Source organism: Carassius auratus, chromosome 38 (assembly GCF_003368295.1).
Source record: "Carassius auratus strain Wakin chromosome 38, ASM336829v1, whole genome shotgun sequence".
NCBI classification, from domain to species: domain Eukaryota; kingdom Metazoa; phylum Chordata; class Actinopteri; order Cypriniformes; family Cyprinidae; genus Carassius; species Carassius auratus.
The window spans coordinates 4,551,574-4,572,456 of record NC_039280.1 but is presented as its reverse complement, the minus strand read 5'-3'; the positions used below and the strand labels follow the sequence as shown (position 1 = coordinate 4,572,456).

The 20,883-nt window shown below is 35.1% G+C and overlaps 4 protein-coding genes across 5 annotated transcripts; 1 reads left to right on the top strand and 3 right to left on the bottom strand.

Moving 5' to 3' along the window:
• Positions 1-3,154: 3,154 nt before the first annotated feature.
• Positions 3,155-5,199, top strand: tmem234 (transmembrane protein 234). Its single transcript, XM_026223548.1, has 5 exons — positions 3,155-3,284; positions 3,667-3,818; positions 3,917-3,983; positions 4,521-4,613; positions 4,695-5,199. The coding sequence occupies exons 1-5, from the start codon at positions 3,272-3,274 to the stop codon at positions 4,799-4,801; spliced, it is 432 nt and encodes a 143-aa protein (XP_026079333.1). The 5' UTR covers positions 3,155-3,271; the 3' UTR covers positions 4,802-5,199.
• Positions 5,200-5,739: 540 nt separating this feature from the next.
• LOC113056724 (doublecortin domain-containing protein 2B-like) lies at positions 5,740-11,835 on the bottom strand. Of its 2 annotated transcripts, XM_026223544.1 has the most exons (14): positions 10,795-11,835; positions 10,519-10,609; positions 10,124-10,322; positions 9,580-9,637; positions 8,789-8,859; positions 8,576-8,707; positions 8,311-8,460; positions 7,844-7,883; positions 7,459-7,518; positions 7,008-7,185; positions 6,790-6,899; positions 6,649-6,720; positions 6,394-6,570; positions 5,740-6,173 (listed from the first exon to the last, which is right to left on the bottom strand). In XM_026223544.1, exons 2-14 carry the CDS (start codon positions 10,598-10,600, stop codon positions 6,087-6,089), a joined length of 1,416 nt encoding a protein of 471 aa, XP_026079329.1. In that variant the 5' UTR covers positions 10,601-10,609; positions 10,795-11,835; the 3' UTR covers positions 5,740-6,086. The 2 variants fall into 2 exon arrangements, with proteins under 2 accessions (XP_026079329.1, XP_026079330.1); XM_026223545.1 differs by having other exon boundaries at positions 7,459-7,497; positions 10,519-11,835.
• Positions 11,836-11,890: 55 nt separating this feature from the next.
• Positions 11,891-14,620, bottom strand: iqcc (IQ motif containing C). Its single transcript, XM_026223547.1, has 5 exons — positions 14,292-14,620; positions 13,801-13,944; positions 13,359-13,644; positions 13,138-13,259; positions 11,891-13,033 (listed from the first exon to the last, which is right to left on the bottom strand). The coding sequence occupies exons 1-5, from the start codon at positions 14,337-14,339 to the stop codon at positions 12,995-12,997; spliced, it is 639 nt and encodes a 212-aa protein (XP_026079332.1). The 5' UTR covers positions 14,340-14,620; the 3' UTR covers positions 11,891-12,994.
• A 218-nt stretch (positions 14,621-14,838) lies between these two features.
• LOC113056725 (coiled-coil domain-containing protein 28B) lies at positions 14,839-20,808 on the bottom strand. Its single transcript, XM_026223546.1, has 6 exons — positions 20,585-20,808; positions 18,934-19,186; positions 18,636-18,808; positions 18,257-18,411; positions 16,902-16,924; positions 14,839-16,434 (listed from the first exon to the last, which is right to left on the bottom strand). The coding sequence occupies exons 2-6, from the start codon at positions 19,167-19,169 to the stop codon at positions 16,380-16,382; spliced, it is 642 nt and encodes a 213-aa protein (XP_026079331.1). The 5' UTR covers positions 19,170-19,186; positions 20,585-20,808; the 3' UTR covers positions 14,839-16,379.
• Positions 20,809-20,883: the final 75 nt, after the last annotated feature.

Sequence of the window (20,883 nt, the reverse complement as noted above, 5' to 3'; positions counted from 1 at the left end):
TAGTAATTATTGCAATAGCATAGTACTTATTTTTTAAATACTAGTACATATTCATTAGATACTATTACCTGTTTATTAGATACTAGTAGTTATTCATTAGGTACTAGTACTTATTTACTAGACATTTGTATCTTTTTTAATTACTACTAGTAACAATTCTTATCTTACTAGTCAGATATGCTTTTATACTAGCCTTATGTTATGAATAGTCCAAATGGCTATCTAATGATTAAGTACGAGACACTTTACAAAAGCATAAACACACAGTAGTTACTAAATAAATACAAGTACTTAATGGAAAAGATACTAGTATCTAAAAAATAAGTACTAGTGACGTAAAATCTTATAATAGTGCAATGTACAGATTCAATGTTAAAACGCCTTGCCATAATCTGAGTTATCAACAGGAAGAAGAAACTGTTCGTCAAAGGAAACGGTAGTTTACAGGAGGAAGAATCGGTCAAAATGTTATCACTAATAGTAATGGCAAAGCAGAGATAATGGCTAAGACATTTAGTAAGGTACATAGTAATGAAAACCTTAGTCAACAGGAAAAGAGGGCAAGAGCAGAAACAGTTGGAAATTATCGACAAGAATTTGATAATGCAGATATGATAGGAGGGGTGTTGAATGAATTATTCACAATAACTGAACTTAATAATGCATTAAGGAAATTAGGTAAATCGTCTCCAGGGAGGGATGGGATTTGTTATTCTATGTTGGAGAACTTAACTGATAAAGGAAAGGAAGTGTTAATGTGTCTTTACAGTAAGGTTTGGACAGAGGGAATAATTCCAAGAGGATGGAAAGAATCAATAATTATCCCTATTAAAAAAAAAAAGTGGATCTGTGGATCTGTGGGAAAGATCCACAGATTCCTAGCAGCTACAAGACCAATAGCACTTACATCCCAAATGGGGAAAACAATGGAAAGAATAATAAATGACAGGCTTGTATATACAATTCAGACAAAAGGATTGATACAAAATTATCAGAGTGTTTTTAGAAGAGGCAGAGGTACCATGGATCCTTTAGTATATTTAGAAGATGCAATAAGACGAACTCAAGAAAATAAGGAAGCAGTGGTGGCTGTCTTTTTTGATATTGAGAAAGCATATGACATGATGTGGAAGGAAGGTCTGTTGATTAAATTAAGTCATATGGGAATCAAGGGAAGAATTTTTAATTGGATTAAGGAATTCTTGTCAGGTAGAACAATAATGGTGAAGATAAAAGGAGTGATAAGTGAGCGACATCAGGTAGAAAATGGTTTTCCGCAGGGGAGTATCATCAGTCCTTTATTGTTTAACATTATGATAAATGATATTTTTAAGGAGGTGGAGAATTATGTGGATGTGGCATTGTTTGCAGATGATGGTGCATTATGGAAGAGAGGGAGAAATGTTGATTTTGTAGTGAGTAAGATACAGCAAGCAGTGGATGTAGTGGATAAGTGGTCCATTAGATGGGGTTTTAGGATATCAATTGATAAAACTAAAACAATGTGTTTCACAAAAAATAAATTAACTGATGATATAAAAGTAAAATTGTCAAATAATGAAGTGGAAAGGGTTGATACATTTAAATACCTGGGCATATGGTTTGATCAAAGATTAACATGGGCAATGCATATTCAAAAATAATTGATAAATGCAAGAAAACTATAAATGTAATGAGGTGTCTATGTGGAGTTGAGTGGGGAGCTAGTAGATCTGCAATGAGAACAATTTACACAGGTTTGATAAGGTCAGTATTAGATTATGGAAGCATAATATATGGGTCTGCAGCCAAAACGTGGTTGAGTAAGTTGGATGTGATACAAAATCAAGCATTAAGATTATGTTGTGGTGCTGTCAAAACTACACCAGTGTCAGCTATCCAGGTGGAGATGGGAAAAATGCCTCTTCACCTTAGAAGAGATCAGCTGGCCATAGTGTATTGGGCAAACTTGAGGGGTCATGATGGAAATCATATGAGTCAATCAGTTTTGAAGCAATGCCAAGAGCGTGGAAATGCTCAAGTCAGAAGTTTTGGTTGGGTGATCAATGAAAAGGTCAATGAAATGGGGTTCAATGATATTAAAGTAAGCACTACGGTACCTTTCCCAGTTGCTCCACCATGGGAATATAAAGAAATGGCTATTGTTTTGGGGTTGTTAGAAGAAAAGCAAGGAAATGGTATGGACAGGTATGGGGTGCAGAGATATTTAATGGAAAGGTATAGAGAGGATGTAAGTATATATACAGATGCATCTAAACAGAGTGATAAAAGAATGGGGGGAGCATATGTCATCCCAAAATTAAAAGTAGAAGTTGGTAAAAGAATCAGTGATGATTTGGCAGTTTATACAGCGGAGTTGGTCGCTGTGTGGCTAGCTCTGCTGTGGGTGGAAGTTAATAGGCCAGGGAAGGCAGTAATTGCTTCAGATTCAAGCTCAGCTTTGATCAGCATTAAAACATGTCAGTCAAAATCAAGACAGGATATTGTAATAGAAATAATACAAATTGTAAATAATCTGATACAAGCAGGAACTGAGATAACTCTTATATGGGTACCAGCCCATATAGGAGTCGCAGGAAATGAGTTGGCAGACAAATGTGCTAAGAAAGCAGCTGGAAATTCCAATGTAGATATTGAGGTTGATTACAGCAAAGCAGAAATTAAGAGTATAGTTAAAAACATTGTTAAGAGCAAATGGCAAACATTATGGGACAATGGGCAGACTGGAAGACAGTTCTATAATATCCAAAATAAAGTGGGAAAGGGCAGAAATATGAACAGAAGCAAGGAGGAGGAGGATGTGTTGTCAAGAATGAGATATGGACACACAAGATTAAATAAAACTCTAATAATAAAGAAACATGAAAATGGCAATTGTGAATTATGTGAATGTCCAGAGTCTGTAGAGCATGTTATAATTCATTGTCCTAAATATCAGGAAGAAAGACAAAGATTAAGATCACAATTAAAAAGAAAACAGTTAAGATTAAACTTAGAAGAAATCCTACAAAGAAGCTCAGGTAAAAAAAAGTTTTAAATATGTATTTAGTTTCCTAAGGAATACAGGACTAATTAAAAGAATTTAGTTTTTTTTTTTTTTTTTTTTACTAATTTTTTTTTAAATTAATTTATTTATTTATTTATTTTTAGAAAGGTTAGAATCCAGTACCACACCCAAGTCCAGCAGGTGGCGGTAATGCACTATTAAAGTTAGTTGCCAACCGCCAGAAAATTGAAAGAAGAAGAAGAAAAAGAAGGAGGAAGAATCGAAATGGTGTCAACAAGTAAGACTGTTGTGTATTTTTCTGAGTATTTGAAGGGTTTTGGCAGTGTTGTCTACAACTGTGTCTAACTAAACTAATAATTGAGTTCACCTCCACACACAGTGCTGAAGAAATTACAGTCATTGAAAAAACTGCAAGTGGTTCATTGCTCGCGTGTCTGGGCAAATCAATAAGTTTACATCTTAAAAACAAGACTGAATTTGTGTGCTTTTTCTCAGCTGTGTATCGAGTAAACATAAAATAATAATTACAATAATTACGATATCAACTGATCATAGTTTAATGTAGACGCTTCATATTGCGCTTTAAAAAAATAATTGATAACGTTAGTTGCTTTAAATGTGTGTAATATAAATTTCTGTCATAACGATGTCCTCTGTAGGTGAAGTGTTTTGTCTGTTGTTGGTCGCGATCTTATGGGGAGGCACAAACCCATTCCTGAAAAGAGGCACAGAGGGCATAGAAGGGGTTCAGAAAGATAACAAACTCCTCCAGTTTCTGGCTGAGGTCAAATTCTTGTTTCTCAATATCAAGGTGTGTTTTTATAATTGTTTGATTCGCACATAATAAGTGCTTGTGATACATTTAGTGTGTGTAATTATAGTTATTTTATCTATTTATTTTTAATATAGTATTTGATCCCATTTCTGTTGAACCAAAGTGGATCTTTAGTGTTCTACTTCACTCTTGCTTCTACAGGTGAGAAGTTTGTTTTTCTTCACAAGTTTCTGTGTATTGACTATCTATGTTGTTATTAGCATAGTATCATATTACTGTTTTGACAGTAATATTAGGCTGAAGCTGGATTCATGCAGTACATACACAGTATACTGTGCACAATATTCAGGTCTTCTTCATGTATAAAATATCTAGATGACATATTACACTGGCAAAATGAGCAGTATAAAACAGACTAAACTTTTACACACTAAACTTTTTTGAATTAGGCTGCTAAATGATAACATTTTGAGTGACGAGTCGCTAAGATCTAAGATTGGTTGACAATTTCCAAATTAAACTCAACAGTGTGAAATGTCTTTATATAAACTGTAAGAGGCATATGCTTGCTTTTTATTATTCATTTAGTAAGCTGGTATTCTATTTCAAACATAACCACTGTGTGTGCAGCCATGAAAAACGTTTAATTCAAAATATCAAGGAACGTTTAAACTCTTTGTGAGCACACAATATTAAACAGTACTACTGTTGATTTTTGAAGTGCTGTTTGTTTTGTAGATCTGTCTCTAGCTGTACCCATGGTGAACTCCCTCACATTTCTGTTCACGCTATTAATGGGTAAATTACTTGGAGAGGAGTTTGGAGGAAAAAGTAAGTAGCTTCTCTAGTAACATCACTTTCTCTCTCTGTAGCTACACAGGTCTTTGACTCTCTGTGTCTCTGCTCATGTAGGAGCTGTGTTGGGTATGTTACTCATCATGTCTGGAGTGACTGTGTGTGTACTGAGTTCTGTCTCTGAGACAGATGGCGCAGGAGCCCGCAACACAAGTGATCTTTGAAATGTGCCACTGGACTGTGAGGTGAAGGAGGACCATGGATCTGCTCCAGCCATGTGATCATACCTCACACACACACATATTCTTCTGACACAATATCTGTGCTGCTCCATTTTCAGTATGTGCCGTGAACTTGGTGATGGATGAATTTATATCTGTACTTGAATCATGTTGATGAAATCCAAATGTTTTGCACTTTAAATGCAACTGTGGAAAGAGTAACTTTAAGTGTGTTAATTATACTTGTATATATTGTATTATTAACTGATATATTTGTATGGATTTGTATTAATAATCTTAAAGTGCCCAGTGTTTAAATACATTTATTTTAAATGTCTTTTACATTCAGAGGTCTTATGTTAAACAGAAGAAATAAAAAAATAAAAACACTTCTTAGTGAATCTCTGCATGCTGTAAGATCACTGTTACTTTTCAAGGGTACATTATTTTAAATGCTATTCATTCAACAAAATTATACCAATTTTTATAGTGAACTCCATATTCAGAGAATGTGTGTGGACTGTAAAGGTGTGTCTATGTCTCCTGCATCATCTTCTGCCTGGAGAGGTCGCTCAGTATCCCTGTCTGTCTGTTCCTCATGGGAACCCCCAGTCTGACTCACAGGTGAGCATGATTTCACCAAGTAACACATGTTCCTGGATCAACATTCCAATCAACCAATCAGAATTGAGATAGAACTTATCAGGAAATATCTGTTTTAGGCTTAAAATCAGAGTTAGGTGCTTCTACGCCCTTGTTAATCAGCTATCATTTACAACTGATTTAAGGAATAAATTATGGGTAGGGTTAGGTTTAGGGTTTGGGTTAAGCCTATATTTTTGGACAATAATGTTGATCCAGGATCATCAAAAGGTGTTGATCCAGGAACATGTATTACTTGGCAAAATCATGGTGACCCTGACACACACACACACAGAGCAACACACATTGTGTTTAGATGGTTAATATTTTTACACTTTTATTAATTTTAATAATAACTAAATATGTAAGTCTCCCACATTTAATTTTACTATTTGTAATAGTTCCATCACTGAGGCAGTACAAAAAAGATCTATGTATAATTATCTATACCCCCTAAATGGTACATATTTAGTGCTGTTTAAAAAGGTACCAAAACAGTGACAGTTTAGTACATTTTTTTTTTAGAGCGTACCATTACTTCAGGCCTTTAGTTTAAATGACACTATACAAGGCAAAATAAATTTCAAAACACTACCGCACCATTTGCATGTATGATTAAATGCATTAACTATATTGTTTTTAAAACTTATAAACTGACAGGTTCTTGCTGTGTTACTTGAGAATGTTTAGAGACTTTGGGTGATGAAGATCTGGAATGCCTTGATGACGACTCCTAATTTTAAAACAGAAAGAAAAATCTTTTTACTGTTCAGATGACAGGCCAGAAAAACAATCTGAATGAGTTGATAGTATAATATGTATTCTACAATATATATATATATATATATATGTATACACACACACACACTTTAAACTGAATCTAAGCTTAAATAAAACACAAATAAGACATATTAAATGCAAAAAAAATAAAATATCAATGATCTGCGTCTTACAGCATCTTGTTTGTTTGGATCATGCTGAGACTCTTTGCTGGACGTGTATCCCTGCTGTGCTTCTCTCTGTGGAGCTGACGTGTCGTCCCATGTCTCCCTCTCAGACACTATGAACTCTTTCTCTCCATTCTCACTGGAGAGATCAGATGATGGCCTGTGCAGTTCAGCTGAATCCCTCTTTAATACAACAAACAGTGAGTTAATTCATGATCAAGTCATCAGTACTTTCAATTCCTGTGTATTTCACACACTCACGTGATTTATATGGGTTGTATCAAACGGATCCCTTTCAAGAAGCTCCTCATCCTCTACAACTTCTGCTTCTCTCTGAAATTATAAACATTTTTCAGAAGACCAGATGAGATGAGATGAGACAAAAGAAGACGAGAGGTGTACCAGGTCAATGTGAAGCTCTACAGCTGTGTTTTCATCCTCTGCGACCTCCTCAGCACCTCGAACCTCCTCCCTCATCCTGCTCTCAGAGGCCTTAAACACACTGGGCTCACCTAACACAAACAATATCACACAAGAAAGAATGCAATAGTTTAATAAAAAAAAAAAAAAAACATTTTAGACACAGTATGAGATACTATTTTTATTTATTTAGCATCCACCTATTGCGGCTCTAGGAAGGGGTCTGTCTGTGGGAGGGTGTCTGCGGACTCTCACTGGTCTGGCATAGAAAACGGAGTTCTCTTCTCTTTCTCCTCTCCTTCCTCTCCTTTTAACCGGCTGAGGGGAGCTCTCTCGCTCCAATTCATCTCCTGTGGACTTCACACGCCTGCTTTCCCTCTGAAAGCAGACAGCAATTTATACAAGATGCTTACAGGATGACTGTGATCATGACATTGACAATATAGTGGGTCAATGATCTGAAGGCTTTGATCTGAAGCAGCAAAACTATATATATATATATATATATATATATATATATATATATATATATATATATATATATATATATATATAAATATGTATAAAAAAAATAGTAAAGAAAATTATAGTATAAACAAGCAGAAATATACACACACACACATATATATACACACATACAAATAACAATACCTCAGGTGAATTCATGAGGGTGGAGTCACTCTGGCTGTCCTGAGGAAACATCTTTTTACTCTGAGTTGGATTGTCATGACAGAATATTAAAGAACTTCAATAGAACAATTTGTCTCATAGAAATGTATTTCCCTAACACATTCAAATTAAATATACAGTGGAGTCCATAAGATTGAGACCACATTAAAAACTCTAAATGTAAAAATCTGCTTTTCTCCTGGAAATAAAGTTTTGAATTAAAAAAAAAATCTAAGAAAACCTTTTTGTACACCTTTTTACTCAAATTAATGTGCTAATTTTTATGATTCGTTATGTTTTTAGTTAAAAAGCTAATCATTTTCTCATATGCATTTCAACTCCATTGTATATTGGATATAAAAAGTACCTCAATTCTTCTCTGTAGTCCTCTGTCACCTGCATAATATCTACAGTGAAGACAGACAGGTCTTGTTTTATTTGTATGTACACTTCCATTAAAAAGTTTGAAGTCTGTAAGAATTTTTTATGTTTCTGAAAATAGTATTTTATGCTCGCAGAGGCTAGATTTATTTGCTATATTAAAACAGTAATATTTCAATAAATTATTACAGTTCAAAACAACTCTTTTCTATATGAATGTATTTTAATTAATTTTCATTATTTCAGTCTTCAGTGCCCCCAATCCTAAAGAAATCAATTCTATAAGTCTTTAAAGAAAAACGTCTTATTGTTATCTATGTTGAAATCGGTTGTGCTGCTTTTGTGGAAACTGTGATATATTTTTCAGGGTTCTTTGATGGATAGAAAGTTCAAAAGAACTATTAGAAAAAATAAAAGCATTAATTTAAGACCCCAACAATTTGCATAACTTACTGTCTATTCCAACTGTTGACTGTTGCTTTATTCATCAGTATCTCTACATATGGAAGTTTCTTGAACCTCTCTGTTCCCACAGCTACATAGCTTTGCCCGCTCTCCAGCTCCTCTGTGGAGGTCACTGTGAAACCCTCCAGAGTGCAAAGCCTGAGAGGTGAAAGATGAATTGATTGTGGAAATGAAAAAAACCTTAAAAAATATGTGAGGTAATAAATATGATATGCTTCATAAGCTCAAACAAAATGCATTTGTGACTGAATACCTGCGCACGGCTCCTGTGCGAAGCATGGCTTTTTCAGAAATGAGCCTCAGAATCTGCTCTAGATTTTTCTGCATGTGGCGGTGAATGATCAGGCGCAGGGCAGGACTGAGGATGTCTCCATTCCGGAATACACTTTGTGAATGTGAAAAGGAGAATGAAGTTTGGATCGCTTGTGAAAGGAGAAGAAAAACATTTAAATATCTGAGTTCTTACTGTATGATGAAGGGCAGAGTGATGGTCTTCCTCCATTTTGCAGACACATTAGGCCTGACAAGTGGTTTATCCTGTGAAAAGAGTTCCATATTATTAATTAGCAATTTATTATATCAATTACAATCAGAATACTTGAATCTGATTAGTCAATCACAGCATTTCTAAGGTCATATGTTTTTATATAATGAAAGTTAAATGGTATAATTGGCCATTTTCTAACTAATTTCCCTCAAAGCTTCATGTCTCTCCTATCACTTTGCGTTTGCGGCCTCTTTATTGTCACATAATAAAATAACCAGAAATCAATATTTCAGGACCATTTATTTATTTAACAAAGAGCTGTGTAATAAGCAGGTTAATGTGCAGCCAGGGATTTTCCATCAGCATAAATAAAAGATGCAGTGTGTGTTGATGCTGAGTCAGTGTCCCCTGTTTCAAGGCTATTATCAACAGTGGTTTTAGCAGCTCTGTGCGCACCATTAAGGGGTCAGGCACTTAAACTTGCCCTAACAAGCTTTCTAATCTGATAACACTAGAAGTGTGTCTCTCCTGGCCTTCTATTGTTGGAAGGGACAATAACATCCCTCACTTCCTCTGCATGACACACTTCAGCTAAGCATCCACAGCAACAAAAAAACACAACAAAACAAACAAGACAAAATGACTGTATCTTGTATGATTTTTGATGCCTGAATTGAAAAATATCATGACTTAATATATCTGCACATATCTGCAATTAACCTGAATAATAAAACAAAATCACAATTAAACAGTAACTCTCACATGTATACCTGGGCTGGATACATAACTCTGCACAGTGGACCTTTCTTCTGTCCAGCAGTCAGATAACTAAAAATATACAGAAAAGACAAGCAAAAATATGATGCATCTTTAGCCATCATCACAATATTAACCCTTCTCAACCAGAGAAATTCTGCTTGCCATTTTCTCTATGTTAACACCTTTCTAAAATGCCATTTTCTATAGGAGGGGATTTAATTTAAGGGCATTTACATTAAATATTAAAATAAGTACCTTTTTTGTAGAAGCCACATGACAGTGTTATTTTAGGATTATTTATCTACCTACTGTTTTAACATTTATTATAATTTTTTTTTAATTTTAGTTTTTGATTTTTTTGTTTTGTAAAAAAAAATTGCTTTTATTAAGTTTAGTACTACAACTTTATTTAATCATATTTGTATCAGTGAGCTGCCATTTCATTTTCAAATTTTTAATCTTATACTTTTATTTTTTTTTTTTTTACAATAGCAACACTGACTCATACAATGTTTAGCATTACATTTTTCTCATTATGTATGAATTAACACTTACTCTAGCTTCTTAAAGCGTTCAAACCCTGCGGCCACATACTGTGCCCCTTGCTGTAGGTCACTAAGGTCAGCGACCCGATGACCAAAGCGTGGTGTATAGAGAGTTCGAACAGCTAATGGAGCTCCGATACTGAGAGTGATGTCATTAAGAAACGCGTCAATGTTGGTGAGTTGCCTCTGGTTTACCACAAATCTCCTTCCTGATCCAGAAAGACATTCACAAACAGACATTAAATAAGGCACGTGTAGTTTCATTTCAGACATATACAAGAGAGCTGTGAAAGTGATGAAATAGAATACGTTGCAGCATACATAATTAGGCAATACAGTAAGATGTTTAAGCCTTGTGTGTGCAACAAAACAACCCACCAAAAGTGTTTCAGATCAAGATCTAACCTGAAAAGAAGGGGTCTCCATTTCTGTAGACCTTCACTCTCTTGACTGGAGGCAGGTGACTAGTGACACCAGTGGACGCCATCAACCAAAGCTAGACACAAAAACTCCTACATAAGATAACTTGTCAGCAAAATTGAACCAAAAAAAGTGTTAATAACACTGTGAAAGTACAAATCCAAACCTCATTCACACATTAACTGCACAAAAATTAACTTACAGCTCAGAGAAGCATTCACATGTTTATGCAAGTCGATACACACTCACAAAAATACTTACAGAGACAGCGTTTGTAATTCAGTTAATCACCTGGAGAAAAACTCTTAAGTGTTGATTATTTTTCAGTATATATGTTTTATATTAAAGACTCAAACACCTCCCTCTCTCCCTCACGCACACTGGAGTGTTTTCTGGTTGCCATGGCAGTGTTACTAACTATGGCCAAAGACTTTGCTATGGAGGCGGCCTTTGTGGAGTTTTACAATCAGCAACGCCACCACAGAGACAGAGACGGGTGTTAGAGAGGGCAGCAAATATACTTAAAATGATTCATCTAGACAATTTCACTCCTAATTCTCGAGAAATTAAAAGTAATCCCTTTATTTTGCTTGAATAGGCTAAATAAAAAGGTTTTAAAAATCCGACATTCAAAACGAAAACTTGAAGGTGTTTGTTTAAAGAGGCTGTTCATGTCTTTAGTGAATTATGCACCTTACCATCACCCACAAACAACAGAAACATTTAACACAGAGACATGAAGACCCTGTGGAGCGATAAAGAAGAAAAACAACAATTATAATTTGATTAAATATAAAACAGCAAGTCAGAAATCTTGTGACATTGTTTGTTTAGTCAAGAGCAGCCAGCCGCGACATTTGACCCATTTAATCCCACCGGTCACAATAGTGACCATAAAAACGTTTTCATTGAAAAGCTCTAAAAAAAACCTTACTGATTGATGTTTCATTGCACTTTCTACGAAACTAAAGGGTCTCAATTTAATATGTGCAGTTTCACATGGTTAGTGCAAATTGTCATATGACCAGAGCAGATGACTGCATAAAAACTCCAAAACAAAAGACTAATAAAGTATGTTGACTTAAAGATTATTGACTTAAATACATCATCTTTAAGGTGTCTATTATTATTGTTATTTCAAATGTTACAAAAAAAAAATAAAAGGGGGGAGAGGGGGTTACAATATTGATGTTGTAATACTGGTAGCACTAATTTGATACATGTTAGAAAAAAGTATTTTTTTTTATCCCAGTATTATTATACATGTTGTACAATGTTTTTTTTAATGCATAACAGTAACCTTAGAATGTAATCAAACATTTAAAATAGCTGGGCTAAGCTATATTACCTTTTTTTTTATTGCAGAAATATGTTAATTCAGTATACACATTATCCCACAATTGTGACCAACCTTAAAACATTTTCAAAGAATTTTCAAAAAAAAATTATTGATCATTTCAAAGTGTGACACATCATTTGGATATTTTCAGGTCTGGGAAAAAAATCTGTATTAAACGGGATAAATTTGTTCTAATGTAACTGAACAGGGATTCCTGTAATTCAATTATAATATCATTTTGTGGATTGTATGTTGTCAAGATTAATTTTATTTGAATAGCTTGCACAACTGTTTCAAAGCAGCCTAACAGACATGTTTACAATAACTATAGTCAGATTTGGCAAATTTGATATATTGTGCAACAATAAAAACTATAAATTGTGCATATTATAGATAGGGTTAAAATACTAATTATTTAGCCCACCCATAAACTGTAATTAATCTAAGGGGTTAATTGGAAGACTTTTCATAATACTTCCAATATAACATATTGTTCTTAATAATCTAAATATTTAACACCCTGGTGTGCAAACCAAATGCAGCTCTAGCAAGGCAAGGAAAACACTGGTTTTGTAAAATGGAGGAAAAAAACTTTGAAAGAATCTAGGCAACACCAAGAGGTCATTTCTCATGTGGTTATACCAGGGGTAGGCAAGTTCGGTCCTAGAGAGCCGCAGTCCTGCAGAGTTCAGCTCCAAACCTGAAAAAAAAAAACTCACCTGCCTGTAGCCTTAGTAAACCTGAAGACGTTGATAAGCTTGTTCAGGTGTGTTTGATTAGCCCTAACTTGCCTACCCCTGGGTTATACAATTCAAATATAACATTGGCTGAACTGTGAGATTAAGTTTCGGGAGTCTTTGTGATCCATTCAGGATTGAACAGTATGTTTTTTCGTGAAACAGAAAAAAAGTATGTGCATGTGCATATATTTATTTCTGAAATACAGTTCATACAAAAATAAAAATCTTGTTTAACACTAACGTGTGGACTGCACTAGCTTATAAATAAATACAATTTACTACAATTCTCAAACATCATGTGCTGTAAATGATATAATAATAATAATAATAATAATAATAATAATAATAATAATAATAATACAGCTTCAGAACTGGTCCAGTATCAGTGTGGCACATCCAATCTCTGTTTAAGTGTAAGATACTAAAAAAGAAGCAGAGCAGAACACGTTTAAAGACTAAAACACACAGAGAGAAATAGATACATACATGTAAACATTAATGTTAAAAATATTAAAGTTCTCTCACTTTCTTTCTGCTACTGATGGCTTGTTGGATCCACAGCAACTCCATGGCTAAAGTGCTCCTCTGCTGCTTCAGAGAGTCAGGAGTATGTGCAGTCTCTTTAAAAACTGAATGCAAATTTGGTCCTGCCAAGACAAAACACAAACACATAAGTGTCTCAAAAAAGTCCTGTCGGTTTTTAAAAACCTCTGTATCTTATTTGTCAAAATCTTTTCTAAAAGCACCTGTCTGAAATAAGCCACTGAGGCTGACATCTGAATTCATGATACTGCACAGTGCAGTAGAATCATCCATCAGGTTTCTTATGACCACATTGTCTCCTCTCTCCACAGAGGTGGAAGTGTCTCTGCTGGCTTTTTCAGTAGCTTCGTCTTTCTCCGGGACCTGGATTTCAGACTGTAGGAGAGATTTCTCACTGCCATCATTTTCTGTCTTCTGTTCCCTCCCTGAATCATCCAGAAGGTCATGGGACCGAAACCTGGACCGTTCATACTGCAGCAATAGGCTTTCCTGTAGATTACATTATCATCATTCAGCATAAAGACATTATCTAAAAAAAAAGTCAAAGTTATAATGGAACTTTAAAGCATACTTTCTACGAGTAACAAATAAACAGCTTATGATGTTTTAAAATAATGAGATATGGACAATGACAGAGAAGCTCACAGTGTCAGTGAAGTGAGGTTTGGGAATGATGTTTCCTCTCCACTGCAGGTGATCCAATCCTCCATCAATCTCTTGCACTATCTCTTCAAACTGAGTCTGAACCAAACTCAGACCTTTCCTCATCACAGAACCACGACATTGAGCCTGGAGAGGACGCAATATTGGTTTAAACTAGTCTCTAGTCATGTTGATTATAAAGCACAAATATAACAGAAGTGTTGACAAAAGCAAATTTCATAGCAATCCATTAAACTGAAGAAAGAAAAAAAATCAACTGATTAAAAAAAAAGAGAGAAAAATCAGATAAACTCCAACAATTTTATAAACAACTGAAAACAATGAACTTGGGTGACAGTACAGTTTAAACAAACACAAACGGTCACCGTACCCAGGTTCTTTTACGACACGGGGCAAATAAATTTGCTTACAAAATACTTACAAAAGTACATGCACACTTGAGGATCTCCAATGATAATAATAAAAACAAATACCTGAAATCGAGTTAACGTCTGTATCCATTTCTGTTCGCTCATAGCCATAGCGCGGCTCTGTTTGAAGGGATATGACGCACTATATATTTCTTCTCCTATAAACAGGTCGAGGAACAGATTCGTAGATCACTACTGCCACCCGCTGTTTGAAAGAGAAATGCTGTAATGCAGTAATTATAGGACAAATTGGTGAAAATAGAGGTAAATAATAAAACAACAAACACTAGTGAGTTTGAGTACATCGCCATGTCTCTTGATGCTTATAAACTTCTAACCTAATAAGGAAACAAACAAAAAAAATATTTAAAAATGTAAAAAATATTATTTCAGGTTTCATCATGTTTCTTTTGTCCAACCAAAATGCTTTAAATAAATCAGTACTTATTTTCCTATCATTACGTTTAATCTTTTGCAACATCCTTTTAATTATTTGTAACTTTTGTTTATGAAAAAGGGACGATATACATTTTTTCCCAACTTCAGTGACTTTTTTTCAATATACTGATATTTCCCATAATTGCACAAAAATTCCAAAGTCAAAGTGAGTGAATTGTTGCATTAAGTTTTATTAAAGCACACAAAAATAGATTCTAAATAGATGGTTTATATGCATTCTTAAACAAATCAAGACATGGTTTAAAAGCAAAGCAAATGTTTTCTTTTTGAATTATTTGAAAGCCATTTTTTTTAAATGTCTGTCAATGCTTTAGACTCGGGCAGTGAGGGAAGAGGAACCGGCCTGTACATGCTGATGCAGGATCAGAATTTGCCATGAATCAATCTGAAATACATTTTAATAGACCTCCCCTCAAGGCAACAGTACTGACTCTATGCTGAAATATTCGGAGGTAGGCGTAGCAGAGGTCGGCTGTAAAGTGATATTACGGCATCATGAAATATAAAAATTTGAACTGGTGTAGATAATTAGCTTTTGCTCAAACCTGTCCATATGTTGTGCTGATGGTTTATCACTGAAACATGTGTAAAATGGGAAGATTGGCTTTCATAGGGACATTAGTGAGGATGTACTATGTATCTTTTTTTTGTTGTTGTTTTCTCCTTCAGTACTTTTGTCCTACATCCACTGTGGCTTGTATTAAATGTTACTGTACTCTATCCTTTTGTGCTTTGGGGTAGAGACTGCAAATCTACAAGGTTTAAATACAGTCTTGTGCTCCAATAATAATAATAAACTAATTTATAATTCTAGAATTACCTACTGGATGTCAACCTGAAATTTGAAATGCCTGACTCCATTATGATTTTGTTTAAGTTTATGCAAAGATAACACAAAAATATTGTACATTTCCATCAGTGCCATCAAGAATAACAAACAACTTCTATCACAATTGTTCCTAGATCAACATTAAATAGCAATTTAAAACTCTAGTTTACAAACAATCTATATAACATATTATTTTAAATAAGTGTATGTCTATTTTAATGTACAAACATCTACAAAAGGATCCAGTTCCATCATTTAGAGAGTCTCATGAAAACCGTACAGTGAAACAATCTAGACACTGAGAAGAGGCACTATTTTCGAACAGTCCTGAGTGAGTTTATAGCTACTCCACAGCCATTTACAACATCTTCCCAGAGAACACAGATTAACTAAAAATCAATTATGTTATGATGATTGACTGACAACATAAATGTTCATCTTCTCATTCACTTCTGACATTGTTGATCTAAAATTCTAGATCTCAATTAATTTTTACCTGTGATGAATGAACCTTAGAAATCAACTCATGCAATCCCTAAAGTAAGAATGATCATTATTTATCCAGATAAACCACTTAAACACTGTAACAAAGAGGATGCCATTTAGCATTCAGACTCAAAAGTGGAAAGATTCAAATTTAAAAGAGAAGATCAAATCATTTGAAAAACAAGAAGTGCCCTTTTTGCAGTTGAATTTCGTTCACATGGAGAACGTGCTTTGATGCTGCTGCCATCACTTAGCATTGCATTAGACACAGATTGCGATGATGGTGCTTCATTAACTTGCAGTTGAGTTGTAGCCATGGCATCTTGGGTTTTGGTCAGCACAGTGATTTGATGGTCAGCTGGGTTTGGTTTCCCGCTTCAGGTGCTGGAGGTCTTGGGTAAATCTGGATTTTCCGCTAGGTGGAGTTTCTGTCTGGATAAACTGCATTAAGGAGATATGCGCTGCTAATATACATCTAATGTACAAGCTCTGGAGCTCCTATTACATATAAAAATGCTGACTTCAGCTTTCTTCCTGCACATATACTGGATTTATCCATTAGGCTTCCATTAGGACACAACTGATCTGGTTGTCTGGTTGTCCTGAAACTAAAACTTTCAGTAAAGAGCTTTCGGTGGAACACAAATATTTTCTGGATAAACAGAAATCTTGTGAAAACACCAAATAACCTTTTTCACATATCATTAAATTGACCAGAGTTGATTAAATTGAAAGATCTGTTAAGTTCAATAAATATTGTATTTTATTAGCATAAAATAGAACTTAATTATTATTTTTTCGTTAACATCTTAATGACTCCAAATACTTTGGGGGTTAATATCAAAGGTAAAGTAAAATGTCATGTTTTAACACATACATTCCGTAAAATGGAAGGATACATTGAGGTGCTCAATTCTTCCAGCTAAGAGGAGAAAAAACAGATTCATTAACAAAAAATCAATATAATCGCTGATGCTTTAAAAAGGCCTATCTATTACTGCTGAGCTGACAGAATCGGTATACTGAAGCAACAGACTTCAAACAATGGGTTCTTCTGGAATTCAGCATGTATGTTAACAAAAACTGAGATTGTTTGTGAACAGATTATTAATTTTCAAAAATTATAAACTGCACTCCAGAAATGCTTTTCCTTACTACCTAGCTTCTGTGAATTCCTGGACACTAATTTGATAATAAATGTATTTTACCCCCAAAAAGGAATTAATATTTATTAAGATCATATTTGAATGCTAAGTTTAAATACTGTTGTAAAATAACATGTAAATAAATATCATATTAATATAACATTAATACTGTTATAAATAAATATGCATTATTTTGAAAAAATCACGGTAGTATCTGTAGTGCTGCCTTTAATTAATGCTTATTTAAACAATACTGTAATACAGTAATGAGAATCAATAATCAATAACATGAATAATGATATTTTAAAAATATGACACTGAGATGCATTATGTAGTATGGCAAAGCCGGGGGTGTGCTTAGTTGTCCTAATAATACTTTCACAATACAAAGTCTTAATAGTCCTAACATAAGCTGTATGGAACTGTGGGGTAAAACATGACCTTGCTTAAGATTTACCTATTCACTCTGTTATACTAAGTGAGCCACCCATAATGAAATTCACACACACACACACACACACACACTATAATCTGCTGGGCTCTCTACCACCTACCACCGAGCTGCCAGCTAGAAGGGAAATACTATCAATAGCAACTGTCCAGCCCTTCACAGACTGATGAAAGAATACAGTCAGACAGCGACACTTGGATTTGGATGATAATACAAGATTCAGGCACAGGCCTGTATTCAGATACAGGGTATCATTGTCAAGTCCTTTTTATATCTGTGCGTGAGAGAGCCACAGTGTTTGCATAGTGGAGAGAGAACAAGTAGACTGGTGTTTCATATTCATTAGATCCAGACTCTAGTAATGTGTGTGCCTACTGTAATATAAATTTGATATAAACTTGTGGGAAAATTAACATCTTTGGTTTAAGGTTCAGTAAGAATACTCACAAAATTAGCGCTGCACAATTTGGGATAAAAATGTTATTAAAATTGCGATTAAAATAGGATTTAAAAAAAAAAATGCAGTGATTATATATCCAACAGACAAAAAAAATTAATTTGATAACACACAAAGCCATATCACAATTCAGTTTTATTTAGACTAATTCTGCAACCCAACAAGAGATGAATTATTAAAGAAGATTAAAATATATCTTACATTAGAAAGCAGGTGTTCTAGATTGCGGTCTGAAGCGCTTTTTCTCTGGTCTTCAGACAGCTCCTCCACATGACTGTCCAGACTGAAATGCAGCCGGGCCAGACGTTCCTGCATCTCTCTCACATGCTCTAGTTGCTCAAAGGAGCACACCTTACCTGCAAACACACAGTGTATTACACATGGAAACTGAGAAAGTAAATTCCTAGACTTCTGACATCTGAATCAACTTGCTAATGAATTAGGTGTTGTAAAGGTGCCACCCTTACACACCTTTGCATTCCTTAAAAATGTACCTGATAACCTCACCTGTAAAGACAGCAAAAAAATTCCAATGATAGCCCAAACTACTAAGGCTTTTGAATAAAACCCTAGTACATACCAAAAGCCTGTAGTTTCCCAGAGTGAAAGTCGTTGAGCAGGTTGAGCAGTCCTCCCTCCATCTCTCTCACATCAGAGACGTCGGTGAGGAAAGAGTGCTGGAGTGGTGAGGAGGACTGGGACACGCGGCTGGGTCCAGCAGGCTGAGGAGCTCTGGGTTTCTCTCTGTGAGGCCTACAAATGGAAACAGAATCACTGTTGGACAGCTGTATGTGGCACAATTTGGAAATATCGATTACTAACTCAAACCACATTAGCATCTATGATATGTCATTTGAAGAACACACACACACACAAACCTTGTGTTTTTGGGGGGAACCACAGGAACAGCGAGAGCTTCTTTAGATGGACCCATTGCCCCCACCGATCTCTTGAACTTGCCCCTGGGTTTTGGGGAGGGGGGCTGGGGTAAACCCAATGAGAATGTGGTGCTTTTACTCGCTGGGAGAACAGAGAGCTTTCGAGGGTTTATTGGTGGAGGAGGGGGCTGGGGAAGGGACACTTTGGGACTCCTTTTCTTCCTCTTGTCTTCCATGAGGGCAGTGGCACTTTCTAAGACACAAAGACAAGAGCTCTCAGCTACTGACATGTGTAAAAACAACAACATGAGATGATCCTAAACAAGTGGAATATATAGTGTGTAATTTATTTCATTAGACACCACATGAAATTGCTAATATTTTATTATATGAACTAGAGTTACACAAACACTGCCATTATTGTAAAGCAATCTACTTTAATGGGAAAAGTTTAGGCTCTTTGGCTATGGTGGGAAGTCAACCAGGAGCATAGTAATAAGGGCCCCTACAGAGACTAAATAATGTGTGGCACTAAATGTGAAGGTTTGTCTCATGCTTCAGTCCAGTTGGTATCACTGCACTATAGTCAATTTCAGCTTTGTTGCTGAAACAGATTTCGATCATTACAGCCGGACAAATAGAGCCAGTGCTAAACATTTACAAGACAGTCAGCAATTATTAATATCTGACCTTAAGCTGCTAATAAAAAAATTGTGTGAATGCATGAATCCATGTTAACAATATCAGATAACATGCTTAATAAATTTAACTGGTTACCAAGACATGCCTTCTTATTATCCTATTTAAAAACGAGCTTGATACGAACACCACCAAATTTTATGGATAAAGTAAGCCTCTGTTATTTTCTGGTTTGTTTATTCTGCTGCTCTATTTCTCACCCCGTGTAAAGAAATGATCAAGCTGCGCTCCAGTGCTGAAATATTTTTAGATGCTTCAGATCTCTCTGGGACTCTCGGGTGCCTGCTGTCCATCCGCCAGGGAGACAATAATATATGTCTACCATCAGGTTATTTTTTATGTTTTTTTTTTTTTGCAACAATATATAGAAATGGCTGCAATTAAAAAAAATACCTTTAACTATGTGCCTATTGTTAAGTCCTTACAAGTTGGGGAAAAAACTATAAATTAATTTTCGAGCAAATGTTCCTGCCCACTAATAACTCCAATGTAAGAAGTAACATAAATTAGAATTTATTATTATATATAAACCCTGCATACTATTAATGAATATGAGCATCCTAGATTGTTTATATTATTGATTGTGTATAATAGCCTTTCCTGTAAAAGATCGTTCATTACCAGTAATCTCTAAACAATCTGGGTCAATCGTGGTGCTTTTAGATACAAAAACAAATCACCCGAAACTCTCCATTTTAATTAATGCACTATTTTACAAAAATATTTTAGCGTCGTCCTGTATTATATTGCTACACTATTTTTTTTTTTTTTTTCTCTCTCTCTCTGCGGTTGTAGACTCTTAGCGTGTCACATGATGTGTTTATCAGTGCAATATCTAATGCATTTTTCATTTGGCGAAGAGGGTTTTAAATTTAATGGAAGTGATTTACACAGGATGCACCGTGAGGCACGATGCGCATCGTCATATCGATGAAAAAAACGATTTACTCACCGGCTCGAGGACAAGGATGAGGCTCTTTGAGCTTTCCAACGAAAATTTAAGGCGCCCGTGTTGGTTTTTCCATTTCAGTAACTGAGGATTTATACGCGGTCCGTTTTAACAACAGATACCAAGTGCTTGCCGTTTGCAGCGTTAGCTCTCGTTTCTCCTACGAGCCTTCCCGACCGACTAGTACTATGGTGAAGCTTCTTTATTAATATTAATAAGACCGCCTTTGCTATTGGACGGCATTAAAGAAGTGTCCCGGCCATTTAATTAATATTCAAGAGTCAAGCCTCACCGATTGGTAT

Bases quoted from the DNA above. Each gene is read 5' to 3' on its own strand.
- LOC113056724 (XM_026223544.1), bottom strand. From the start codon at position 10,600: ATGGCGTCCACTGGTGTCACTAGTCACCTGCCTCCAGTCAAGAGAGTG. The intron at 8,708-8,788 runs GTAAGAACTCAG...ACATTCACAAAG, and splicing joins ACTCTGCCCTTCATCATACA to TGTATTCCGGAATGGAGACA. The intron at 8,461-8,575 runs GTATTCAGTCAC...TTCACCTCTCAG, and splicing joins CGCACAGGAGCCGTGCGCAG to GCTTTGCACTCTGGAGGGTT.
- tmem234 (XM_026223548.1), top strand. The intron at 3,819-3,916 runs GTGTGTTTTTAT...TTTTTAATATAG, and splicing joins TCTTGTTTCTCAATATCAAG to TATTTGATCCCATTTCTGTT. The intron at 4,614-4,694 runs GTAAGTAGCTTC...CTGCTCATGTAG, and splicing joins AGAGGAGTTTGGAGGAAAAA to GAGCTGTGTTGGGTATGTTA.
- iqcc (XM_026223547.1), bottom strand. From the start codon at position 14,339: ATGGCTATGAGCGAACAGAAATGGATACAGACGTTAACTCGATTTCAG. The intron at 13,945-14,291 runs GTATTTGTTTTT...CGTCCTCTCCAG, and splicing joins AGACGTTAACTCGATTTCAG to GCTCAATGTCGTGGTTCTGT. The intron at 13,034-13,137 runs GTGAGAGAACTT...CTTCTTTTTTAG, and splicing joins CCATCAGTAGCAGAAAGAAA to TATCTTACACTTAAACAGAG.
- LOC113056725 (XM_026223546.1), bottom strand. From the start codon at position 19,169: ATGGAAGACAAGAGGAAGAAAAGGAGTCCCAAAGTGTCCCTTCCCCAG. The intron at 16,925-18,256 runs GTAAGATATATT...TTCTCCTCTTAG, and splicing joins TAGAACACCTGCTTTCTAAT to CTGGAAGAATTGAGCACCTC. The intron at 16,435-16,901 runs GTATCCTTCCAT...CAGTTTATCCAG, and splicing joins GAAGAATTGAGCACCTCAAT to ACAGAAACTCCACCTAGCGG.